This window comes from Helicoverpa zea, chromosome 17, assembly GCF_022581195.2.
Source record: "Helicoverpa zea isolate HzStark_Cry1AcR chromosome 17, ilHelZeax1.1, whole genome shotgun sequence".
NCBI lineage: Eukaryota > Metazoa > Arthropoda > Insecta > Lepidoptera > Noctuidae > Helicoverpa > Helicoverpa zea.
In genome coordinates, this window is record NC_061468.1 from 8,631,040 (window position 1) to 8,644,516 (window position 13,477).

Below are 13,477 nucleotides of genomic sequence, written 5' to 3' on the forward strand. Positions count from 1 at the left end.
ACTTCTTAAAAACTTAACACTCAAAATAAGTAAGAAATCTCTTTCTAATAGGTCAGAATGAGACAACAAGAGTCTCTTCCCATGTATTTGATAGCTCATTAAACATTATCTGACTTATTAAAAGCCTTAACGGTAAATTTTCAAACTGAGATCAAAAGCTGAGATAATGAAGATTGTTCCAATAAGGAAAATTAGCGACGAGATTACTATACATATTTAACGAGAGACGGAAGATTAAATAAATAGCTAACTTCTGCTTGTGGCGTTACCCACTTATTTGATAAAAAATAGCAATCGGAAATAATGTTTAACACCCTTTTTGAGCCGATTTTCGATTGAGTTTTACGCGCGACACCGCTAAGTTCATACGGTGCGGTGTTACGCAGTTTATAATCGACTTCCAAAAAAGGGGGAGGTCCTCAATTGTTTGTATTTTTAACATTATTGTTCTACCGGTAGTTGTTAATTATTGTTTGCTGTACGTGCGACACCGCCCCATACGAACCGGGTGATGTCGCTCGGAAAATCTGCCAATGTGAAAAGGCTGTTTTAGGTTAGGTGATGTGGGTAAAAGCTAGTCTAGTATTTAATAACTATGAAAATAAATTCCTTACCATTACAACTCATTTATGGCACGCGAATTTATTTTACAATTTGAATAATTTTCACAGTTAGGTACATTATTATTTTATTTAAAATTAATGGTTCTGGTTACGATATGATACGCTTTGTAATCGCAAATAACACGGTTTTTTGACATCATAGAGATACCCAAGTATTGACACGATCGAAGTTACTTTTCATCGTGATCAAATATTCAATAAACGCTTTAACGTTGTTTCCCGTTCCTGAATAAATATCGCATGTGTAATTGATTTTACATACTTAATTGATATTTTCATGAAAGTATATTCTTCAAACAATTAAATAATGCTATCATATCAAAATATCTACATATTGAAATTTCTGAAAATCTGTTTTCTTTATAAATAAATCGGAACTTAATGTCGTTTAACGACATCATAATATAATACAATAATTATAATATAGTATCGCTTTAAAGTCTCAGTTTTCTTACTTCTCATGTTAGAATCATTTTCATCTTATCGAATGAGCTTTAAGTTTAATCACCTAGCAAGCATCTCACATGAATTTTTTGATGACGATTGCTACCTAGAAAAGTAGCTGTAGCAGCAACGTGGAGTGTCAGCCAGGGCCGCAGTAACCCATTCACAATCCCATTGCTCTGACGGACCATAGCATCGTTGTCATAGTTAAGAAAGCTGTCGTCTCTCTCTTTCTCCTATTTATGTACCTACCCATTTTATCACCTTCATTAATTCCAGGTCTAAAAACCATTATCAACGCGTTATTACACTCCTTCAAGCAGCTGGCAGAAGTAATGACGCTGACCATCTTCTGTCTCATGGTGTTCGCTCTCTTCGCGTTACAAGTCTATATGGGGGAGTTGAGGAACAAGTGCGTGAGGAACCTCGTCGTGCCCCCGGGGGAAAACTTTACCGATGAGGCGTGGTCTGCGTGAGTAGAATTTTTTTTGAACAGGTGAAAAATATTTAAATTTAGAAGTGCTGAATGGAAAGTTACAATATCCAAGCTCTCAAACGAAAGATTAAGTCTACATATGTATATTTTTTTATAAACCAGCTCTAAACATTGAATAGAAATAAATAGATGATAAGTACCAAATGATTGAACAATTTTGTTGCGATACAAATTGATAAATAGTTATTGAAATATTCTGAACACGTAAGCTTTCCAACTAAAATAAAATTGCAGAATTCTGTGAAGTTGCTTTTAAATAAATCAGGAAAATATATTTTTAGCATTTATTTTTTAGTACAATTTAATTGCCAGCGAATCACTATACGGCAAAAATAAAAGTCTTCTGCAATTTATCATTACGATTCGCAGAAATAATTTCCGCGCTGACGAACTCTAACGAAGGGCTTATCTTTCCAGCAAGTTTCTTCAATCAAATTGCCGTAAAACTGTTCAACACCATTTCTCAATAAATTACGAGTTTGTTCCAAAAATATATGAATTTATCAACGGGTAACGATTAATTGGGGAACTCTATGAATTTGTGTTCCGAACTGCCCATCATGTTTCCTGGAATCTTTGAAAACATTCTCACTTATTATGTTGCAAAATGGACTTAAAAATTCACAATATTGAAATTCATTTTTAATGTACTTCAAATGAGTTCTTGTTACCGTGCTTGAAAGTACAGACAGCGAGAAAAATGAATACTGATAGTTATTTTATTTATTTAGAAAATATTGTTGACCCTTTACGACATACAAAGCCATATAGAGACTCCAAAGTCTTGAGTTTTTTTCAGGCTAATGAATTAATTTCCCACACGGAAGTATTTTTCCTTATGGATAATGAGTTCATCAGCTGGTAGAGTAAAAATTTAATTATCAAACCACAACACCTATATCAACATTAACTTTTTCTCCCAGGTGGATCCAAGAGCCATCAAACTGGATGGTAAACGCTGATGAGGTGCCCATCATCTGCGGGAACCTGACAGGGGCCCGGCACTGTCCTCCAGAATGGACCTGCCTCTGCGTGGGACCGAACCCTAACCATGGTTACACGAACTTCGACAACTTCCTGTGGTCCATGCTCACCACATTCCAGCTGATCACCCTGGACTACTGGGAGAATGTATATAATATGGTGAGTTTATTTCTGCTAATCACTTTTTATTATGTTATGTTTATTTCTATTGCTGTGCTCCGGTAATAATATGTGTCAAGGTAATAATAGTTTAAAAAAACTAAAAAAACAGACCGGGAAGTGGGTCAAATTAAGATTCCAAGATTTTCTTACATACATAGTTACAAGTGAAGCTAATATAAGTGTGTTAAAAACAACACCAACACATTGGTAAAGCTTTTGAGTTTATCGCGAATAGACAGACTAAGACTTACATATATTATGTAGGAATTTATAATGTAGTAGGTACTAATGGTACTTACTATTTTTCCATTGGAAAGAAGTTCCCTACGATATTTTATAAATGGTGCCAGAAGATTAGGATGGCGCGTGATTATCGTCTTATCTAGGATTCTCCGAGGTGTAATTAGCCAAACGTATATCTGCAATATCATGTTGCTAATTAGTATATGATGACTTCAGCTCTGCAGGCGTGTTTGCCACAAATCGATAGGGCGGCGTAAACATTTCTTGAGCATTTTCAGATGAATATTGCTGGAAAATGGCTAATCTATCATAAAGAATTTCAATAATTGCGTAACAGTATTTAGAAGATATTATCAAATAAAAAAGTAGGATAAGTGTTATGAAATTGACGTCATCGTCATAACTCAAATATATTTCGAACTCGAATGTGTTTTATATAACATAGCACCCATTTTTTCTTGGTATTCAGAAATATATTTGAGTTATGACGATGACGCCAATTCGGCATAATAACCCATATCTATTTCGGGTTACATAGCCTTTCATCTGTATGCTTTCTCGTACCCGTTATGAAACACTAATATTCATTATTTAATGTTAAAGTTAATTTATAATAAACCAATAACCGACCACTTCAATTCCTCAAATGGCCTCAAAGCAAATAAAATCACTACCGACCGCAAATAACTAAACACATGTACCTCACCTTTGCAATTACTGACTAATGACGTCACAGAATTTCGTTTGAATACGTAACGGCCAAGCGGCCATCTTGAAAGCTCTGAGAATTAATTAAGGGTTGCCAGTAACCGAGGTCTACATTATGACCGTACCCACAACTCTCCCAAAGCTCATTTGACTGGAGTCTCCCAGACCCTCTTTGTAATAAAATTGTGGACCTCAAAATCGTTGGAGCGATCTCGGTGTTTAGTTAGGTGCATGTATGATGAAAAGAGTGCTTTTATGGACTTTTGTGTAAGTATTTTATGTGTTTTGTTGTAATTATGTTGTGGTTGTGTTTTGTTTAATAGTGGTTTAGAAAATATTTGGACTTCGAAACGTCGCTTTAGTAGTAGATATACATAATAATATGTTGTGTATTATTACGTAGTTGCGTATGTATGACTAGGAGTAAGTAGAATAATGATAATAATAATTTATCCGAATTTATTATTTTTTTTTTTTGACTGTTTGGAGAAACCGAAGGGTTTGTATGTGCAATTATGGACGAAGTTATCCTTACGAATAACTACCGGAGATATATCGTGAAAGACGGGACGGTTGACATATGTCGGGCATGTCACCATCCGGGTGAGTCTATCAGACATATTATATCTGGTTGTTCTCGTTTGGCTAATGGTGAATATTTGCACAGACATAACCAAGTGGCCAAGATTATCCACCAGCAGCTTGCTCTGCAATACAACCTTGTAGACCTTGAGGTACCGTACTACAGGTATGCGCCCGACCCAGTTCTCGAAAAGGACCATATCACGTTGTACTGGGATCGATCTATCATCACTGACAGGACTATTGTAGCCAATAAGCCTGATATTGTGGTGATAGATCGATCAGCGCGCCGCGCGATGATAGTCGATGTCGCCGTTCCGCATGACGAGAACCTTCTGAAAGCTGAGAAAGAGAAACAAATAAAGTATCTCGACTTAGCGCACGAGGTTGTCGCCATGTGGAGTGTCGACACGGCTGTTGTTGTGCCGATTGTCGTTACGGCCAATGGTTTAATAGCCAAGAGCCTCGACGAACACCTCAGGAGGCTCTCGTTGGGCGGCTGGATCAAGGGACTGATTCAGAAGGCAGTACTCCTTGATACGGCACGTATTGTGAGGAGGTTTCTGTCTCTGGGACCCTAACCACCGGTACCTTGGACCCTGTGCCCGATATCGGTGGCAACCTATTTTTTATATTTTTAAATGTTTTTTATTTTTATATTTAATATTTAAAAATGTAAATTATATGCTTGAAAATAAATAAATACCAAATATTTATCCGAAAAATAAAACCAAATTGTGTAGGTATATGTATAATTATGTTCAATGGACAGTATTATTAATACGAAAACCTATAGGCATCCTACGGATTATAAAATAAAATTACGGGCCGTACCAACTTTTCACCGCAGAACCTAACAAGTTAAATGAACATGGTACTTCAAAGGGACCAGATATTCGCATATCGTGAATGCAACGTTACAGCGACAGTCATCAATCATGCACGTATGCATCAGGATTTGCATACAGCATTCCGAAATCGGATGTAGCGTCCGGACGGAGACAGGTTCAAAACAAAGCGGAGTCACGACTTTTGATTTACTGGGAGAATAGTACCTAACTAGTTATTTTGTACATTTACGTGTAATGTTGGTGAAGTAAAACTTATGCTGCTCAAAGCAATTTGTAACTAGCCATAGAATACATGTATCATACACTAGCTAGAGGTAAATGTCCCGGTCCCGTGGGAACAACTGCGCGCTTTCGGATAAAATGTACCTTAAAGCCCTCCTCAATAAATGGACTATCTAATACAGAAATAAATCAAATCTGATCAATAGTTCTTGAGATGACAATCAAGCAAACAAACACAGCTTTATATAATATACCAGACGCCCATATTTTACACGTACCATAGGTAACTTAAAACTCAAGTGACTTAAGTACCGACAATATGTATGTAAAACAAGCATGTGCCTAAGTAAGCACAGGACACGTGCTTATCTTACTTAAGGTCGGGGCACGGATAGCTATACTAATAAATTACTCTAAACAATCTTCTAGAGACTAACGTTTAGAAATATGGTTTTACGACTTGTATACATAGAATGCCTGCCCTTACCTGTTGCAAAGATGAAGAGAGAAATAGAATACGTTTATTAACCCCCGACGCAAAAATGACGGGGTGTTATAAGTTTGACGTGTCTGTGTGTGTGTGTGTGTGTGTGTGTGTGTGTGTGTATGTGGCATCGTAGCTCCCAAACGGATGATCCGATTGTAATGCGGTTTTTTTTGTTTGAAAGGAATGTCATTCGGGAGTGTTCTTAGCTATGTTTGGTGGAAATCGGTTCAGGTCTTCAAGGTCATCAGCTCGTTTGTTAGGTGTGATAGGAATGTTACACGCTCAGTTTACTTGCAAGCATATGTGGGATCTGAAATTTGAAATACTAATGTCTTCGGGAACCACTGAGCTGGTCTGCTATTAGGACACGAAGATAGGAGACGTAACCCTGAACTGCTGTTTAGTAAACCCATCGAGTTTGGGCTCGTTGAATTTGTCTTGACGAGTTCTCTTCATGTTTCTGATTGACGAGAACCTGATGCTGGAAATGGGATGTGGCGGATGAAACCCTGGAATGCCGGAATGAAACGGATAAACCGATTTATATTTTTGCTGAAAATCTAGAATGACCAAAGGTTAATCTTTGTTGTTTCGCAATCTGTGCAATTCTCCCAGAGCTGGTTTGTCATGAGGATTGTTAAACAGCTTCTTTTGGCCGAGATCGCATATAGCGACCCCATCTTAAAATAACAGAAATTAAATGAAAGAAGGAAAAATTAAGGAGCTCCTTCAAAAAGCATGAAATAAAATTAAATTATAAATTTAAAAAAACCCCCGACCCAAAAAAAAGCACGCAATTATTATGACAAAAGGTTAAAAACGCTAAACCCTATAAAAAGCAAATAATAACTTTTAACACTACGTAAGTACCAACTAAAGCATGTCAGACTAAACTAAATTTTGACGTGTCGGGGGACCGCTTTTTACCTTTAAAAATACTTACATAAATCAAATGATACCTACCTAATTACAACATTCGTATAAAAAAAACACGTATCTAAACAAAATTGTATAAGAAGTATATGTAATGTAGTAGTATATAATTACTTTTAACGTTAGGCTAATAAATTAGAGCGGTCCCCCGACACGACAAAATTTAGTTTAGTCTGACATGCTTTAGTTGGTACTTACGTAGTGTTAAAAGTTATTATTTGCTTTTTATAGGGTTTAGCGTTTTTAACCTTTTGTCATAATAATTGCGTGCTTTTTTTTGGGTCGGGGGTTTTTTTAAATTTATAATTTAATTTTTTGCTTAGTTATGACGTATTCTTCTCTGCGGAGAGAAAAGGCATATTTCGCGCCCCCGGGGTTTTATAGTCAGCAAGAATCTGATATTTACTTAAACGCAATACGCATCAGAATGGCCAATTGGCTGTTAGGAATCTGAAAAACACTTAGACATAATAGTTAGAATTTTACGTGCTTATAAAGAGAACTTTAATAAGTTGTATATGGGGAAAATCTCCTAAACACATAGTCTCTCAATTTCTCAATCCCCATCACAGCATTCAATTAGATACGAGACCCAAATTGCAATACTCAGTACAAAATTTCGTTGAAATGCTTCAATGCACCCTCAAATAAATTCTTCCATGTACCTCGACAATATGAATTCTGAATTTACAATGCTTCAGTGTAATTTTCGGCAATAATACTCACACTAATGATTATTACCCAGAATATGGGGAGATGAGATATGCCAGAGTGCGCTGTGCCCAATATACACACAAATATGTTGGCTGGTTGAATATTAATACCGGTCTGTAATCATTACAAATAAAAATAAGTTGTTCCGTAAAGCGCAATACTGTGTGAATGAAAAAGAGCAGAATTCCATTTCAGTTTAAGTGTGGTCTATCGTATTACTATTCTTGTGTTGCAGTTATCCTCAGTAATATTCTAATGCGTACATTTTCATGAAATTCATTAAAATATTCCTTGACTTTTATTTTAATGGCTGAAAATGATGAGGATAATAAAATCAGTAACAGACATTCTAATTTATTTATTTTAAATATTTCTAATAAATATGTACTTATAATTTAGGTCGAATTATAGGTATGCACCAAACCCAATAAATCTAAAAACACTTCATTATGATAGTTTCCAATATAATTTTGATATTGTGGAATTATATCTTGACAAGTTTCATATCGATAATAATATACAAAGCCAACAGGCGGAATATTCAACAAACTCAATACCTCACTTATAATGACGGCACAAGTTTGGAGTTGGAAACCACAATAACGACAAAATAGGGATGTTCGCAACAGTTTCTGTAATGTCATAACTACCAGTAACGGAAGTTACTTTATAACTGAATTAGGAACTTATCCATATATTAGATGTGCGGGAAAAGTTGTAGAGGTAATTTAATTGCTAATGGGTAATCTGGTTAGCCTTTTCTCAACCGTGGTCGACTTTCAATCTAACCGGATGCAGGTGAGTACCAGTATGCTGAAAGTCCACTGCCAAAGATTTTAAAATGACCTAGCTATTTAACGCACCTTTCGGACGGAGGAACTCGTTTGGCCAAAGATTGCCATCCATTCACGGACCGACCGCGCCAAACTCTGCTTACCCCTACAATCAATCGATCCCGTTACTTGGCCAAAACCTCCTCATGAGACAGTAGTGTTTCATTTTAAAGTGAACACAGAATCACAGTTCAATATTCGTTCCACTATCTCAAAATTAAACCCCTACACTCCCATTTATTAGACAAAGGTATTTAATATTTGAGCACACTCCGTAGCTCAAGATATTATCGATAAGGAACCCTACGGTTTCCTCACATATTGTTCCGGTCGGTCTGCCGTGCCGGCCGGTCGGAAACCTAGGAAATGCTAGTGACAACACTATTTATACGTATCCGTTTACGTTTGGACCGGCTCGGCTAATCTGTATGCCTTTGTCAACGGCTGAAAAAGTCGTAGAAGTCTGACAGCGAACTAGTAGGTGGAAGTCGTTGCGTTTAATATGGCAGAAATATTTATGTACTCCGTTATATATGAAAATAATGCCTACCATGAATATAATGTACACACATAGGTGTATTCTGACAAATACCGTTTACTTAATGAACTTCCAGAATAGGTAGCTTATTCAAAAGCTTTTGTGGTAGTGGCCGTAGTGGGTGTAGGTCGTGGAAGAAAGGTTTTTAATAAGGATTCTAAATAAATATATTTCAAAACGCGTATTGTCTTAAATACTTAATATTTGTTCTCAGCGTTTAAAATCCACGACAATATTCACTCCCTACTCCAGCTCCATCTCAATTTACTAACATAATGATGGTCACCGTTACTTGGCGGCGTAGCCCTAATCCATTACATTTGCCACCAGGTGCTGTCATCATGCGGGCCGATGTCAGTGTCATTCTTCACGGTGGTGGTGTTCTTCGGGTCGTTCTACCTCATCAACCTGATGCTTGCCGTCGTCGCGCTCAGCTATGAAGAGGAGTCGCAGATCACGCAAGAGGTTTGTGCTGGTTTTACTTTTAGACTTGATCTCCCTCTGGTCGTTATAGATTGCCGTCCCTTTGAACTATGAGGGTAAGGGAACATACCGTGTATAACAGATATTTCCTGCGCAGCTGGCTGGTTACTATGAATGAGAACATGCCATTACTATTAAATAATATCGATATCGATAATACCTCAAAGTTTGATCACATTCTTTGTTTAGCAGGATCATTTAAATTTTCTTATGTTCATCAATAATTTTACCACAGCAGAAAAAGACCAACTATCCTTACATCCTTAACTATCCTGAAGATGATGTGATCCAAATCTCCCTGTTTAGGAAAGGAAGAAAGACCTGAACGAGCATCGAGACGACTCCACCTTCAGCTTCGACCCCACGTCGCTGGCGGTGCGAACTCTCGCCAAGGACTCCAAGAAGCGCATAGACGCTCGCAAAGGCCTCCTACTGGCCTCATATTCAAGGAAAAGGACGAGGAGACGTAAGCGCGGGAGGAGTGCTATACATCATGCAGCGGCGGTGGCTGCTGTGGCTGAGTGAGTAGTATATATTTTGGCAATAAGTTTAGTAATAGGTAGTGGTCAATTACTATAAGAAGCGGATAGATGCTCGCAAAGGCCTCCTACTGGTCTGATATTCAAGGAAGAGGACGAGGAGTAAGCGTGAGAGGAGTGGTGCCAAACGATATCGTGCGTTACCCGACTCGGTCGTGTTGGGTTTTTGTAGGAGGTAAAGTGAATTCAACGTTTCGCTGAGTCTCTTTTTGTCCTGGTTTAGAACAAGCATTAGACGGTAGCATTTAGGTAGGTATAATTATTATATACTCGGCACAGAATAATGACAAATGTGTTATACAATAGTTAAAATAATACACGACTAAACCAGTATCGTAACTTTGACCAACTTGAAGTCTTTCAAAGCACAAGTAAGAAAGCATGTAGTAGCTAGTAAATATATTTTATGTACATTAAACTCCTATATACATAAAATATGGCAAAACTGTCGAAGCAAGACTTGCATGGATATTTCCATATCGCTGAAGTTTTAAAAGATAGGAGAGGAACCGCCTCTACTTCACGCCTGGATTGAAAATTTCTACTGCAGTTTTTTAATCTTCGATGAGGCAGACGAGCAATAAATTGTAGATATTATAAAAGTCGGTGCCACATAAAATGGAGGTTCATCATTTTTGACTGATCTCTAAAAAAAAACTTTTTTACAAAAAAATTAAACCGACTTCCCAAAACACTAAAAAGCAAAAAAAAACTATTTTTAGGTGCATCGGCCTAGAAGTCGGTGTCTAATGGATGTTACTAAGTTAATTTTGCCACCGACTTCTAGGCCGATGCACCTAAAAATAGTTTTTTTTTGCTTTTTAGTGTTTTGGGAAGTCGGTTTAATTTTTTTGTAAAAAAGTTTTTTATTTAAAGCTTTTCAGTGATACGAATAGTTGTCACTATCCATACAAGTGAGAAGTTCTCATCAATACAAAGAATATAAGTCCAAATACGAGGTATTTTACATATTCAGTTGTCGAGTTCCCTCGACTTACTTTCTCTGGTCTCCATCATCAGGTCAGCTCCAAACCTTCACTGTTGCAAAGGTCTTGTCAATACAAATAATTTAAGCCCAAACACGAGGTAGTTTACATATTCAGTTGTCGAGTTCCCTCGACCCTCTCTGGTCTCCATCATCAGGTCAGCTCCAAATCTTCACAGTTGAATAGTGCTTTTAGGCGTACACCTGAGTGTCAAGTTTTTACCCTATGTATGCCTACAACTTTCGAAGGTTGCCCTCGATTTCTCAGGGTTTCCATCATCAGATCCTGACCTGATGACTATGGGACCACCTCGGGAGTATATCCTATCAAACAAAAAAAGAATCATCAAAATCGATTAATAACTGGCGGAGTAATCGCGTAACAAACATACAAAAAAAAAAAAAAAAAAAAAAAATACGGTCGAATTGAGAACCTCCTTTTTTGAAGTCGGTTAAAAATATAGGGTTTTAGTCCTACAGAATGAAAACTAGCTAATCTTTGCCTTGCGTTTAAATAATTTACAGATACGGTTGACAAGAGTTTTGTTGCGTAATGGCTATTAAGTAATCTGTGGTGTCTTTACAACTGCAAAAACTATTTGACGACTACTCTAAATGGCATCTACCGTTTTTCCTACAGAGCATAAAAGTACAATTTCAATACAATTATTCTCATTAGAGCTATATTCTTTCAGTGTTCGTTTTTATCAAAGCGAAATGACGCAGCGTTTAACCGTAGCTCTCGACGTTTAGCTTGACTTCCATTGCAATTAGTGCTACTGACATTTTAACTTGTATTCATCTTTTTTTTCGAGAACATTCCGTATTTAAATGTTTCGATAAAAATATCAAGCTGCTTTAAATCAAGCGTACTTAATAGTCAATTTTACGAATATCATTTTCTCTGATTACACTGAATCACAATTTTAGAGGAGCTCGTGAAAAAGTAACAGCTCGTTGTTGTAACGCTTGGCGTGGTGGGTCTGTCTATGGGTGACCATCTCTCCAAGACGAGTACTTCTGTGCATCGGAAGTCAAGTTAACTAGAGAGTGACTCAAACACGGTTGATAGAAGGTTGAGCAGACAATGGATGATGACACTGAATCATATTTTGATGTTAATGCCAAATCTGCCTTTACTAAAGAAATGAGCGCATCATAAAATGTACACTGCTGCTTACACTTTAATAAAATACCGCCGTAATGTTACGCTATGCCGCCGCAACACCCACATTATTCCAAGAAAAATACATAAATTAAACGCGAATGTGCCATTTATTGAAAGTTAATTACATTGCAATATATTTATCGGAATTTCAATCATCAAAGAACATCATACAATTTTATTTCGTTGCCTGTAATATCGTGTTTTCGGAAACATAAAATGTTTCGTAATTATTTATCAGCTCCAGAAAGTACGATTCGCTTTTCCAATCGGTACCTAGGTATTGTTCTGAGAAAAAATATTTTAGGAAAAACTTAAAAGTACGCTTTTGTTTTAATTTCCTTTCCGATTTGCTTTCAATTGCTCTGTAAAGTTAGGGCCGACTTTTAGGTAGTAAAAAATATTTCTTGTTTGGTTTTTAAGAACTTGTGTATTTGCTCCTTTTTTATATACGTAGATATATAGCGTAGTCTAGAGCTTTAGAAAAGGCATATACTTTTTTTATCTAGTTCCCTCGGAACGCGGATGGAACTACGGGAAACAGCTACTTAGAACAAAATATTTTAGTTTCACACTGACACGTCGCTCTAAAGTCTACAAAGTCCCATTATAGATCCACATAAAAGACATACTCATACAATGTTATTTAAGTTTAAGCATTATTCCGCTATAACAAACATGAGGCCATATTTCTCGTATAAAAATATATGTAGTTGGTAGTTTCCTAAGGTGAAATAGAAATAACAATGTGACTACAGGAATACAATGAAACTTCAAACAGCACAGTTGCAATATGAACCTGATGCTGTAAGCAATCTTTTATACAATGCTTTGTACGGAATGCTTCCCTTGAGTAAGCGCTCATACTCGCTAGAGGTCATTTTCTTACTTAAATAAAACTTTAAACTGCATATATTTTTTTAAATACCTTCAGGTGTTTCTTGGAAATGTGTTTGATGTAATAAACAACCACCTGGTTTTGTGTTTATTTAAGCTGCAGAGTTTAATGGTTTGAAGGCGCTAATCGCAGAAACTACCGGACCGATTTGGAACATTCTGTCAGTGTTAGTTACCCATTTATTGGGGAAAGCTATTGGTTACTTTTTATTTGGATGCGTGAAGTAAGTAGTTCCCATGAGTCACGGCTGATGCCGCCGGTGAAAGCGAGTACTTATCTATTACAAAAACTTACATTGAACTAAAGTTTAGTAGATGCAATATAAAACTAGTCGAAAAATTCTACCAGCACTGTAAATTATAATTATATTCAATTTCTTACTTTTTCCCCAACAAAAGTTTTGTAAAAGATATTTACGTTTAATTACGTTTTTCCTTCGACTTGATTTTTTACACGACGCAATTAATTTTTACTCTTCTTATTTTTAATGATGTCGAAATAATTCTTAATTGTGTTTTAAATGGGAAATAAAAAGTCTGTGCCGTAATTAAGATTATATTTTTACACAATTTTCTGATCTTCGTCAA

At 36.6% G+C, this 13,477-nt stretch overlaps 1 protein-coding gene across 1 annotated transcript in view; it reads left to right on the forward strand.

The window, feature by feature from the left end:
• LOC124638343 (sodium channel protein 60E-like) overlaps positions 1–13,477 on the forward strand; it is a 173,495-nt gene that overhangs the window by 135,634 nt on the left and 24,384 nt on the right. Inside the window, exons 5-8 of the mRNA XM_047175287.1 lie at positions 1,347–1,539; positions 2,487–2,706; positions 9,151–9,285; positions 9,610–9,824. Of these exons, the coding sequence (XP_047031243.1) occupies positions 1,347–1,539; positions 2,487–2,706; positions 9,151–9,285; positions 9,610–9,824 (763 nt within the window). The remainder of the gene's footprint in view (positions 1–1,346; positions 1,540–2,486; positions 2,707–9,150; positions 9,286–9,609; positions 9,825–13,477) is intronic.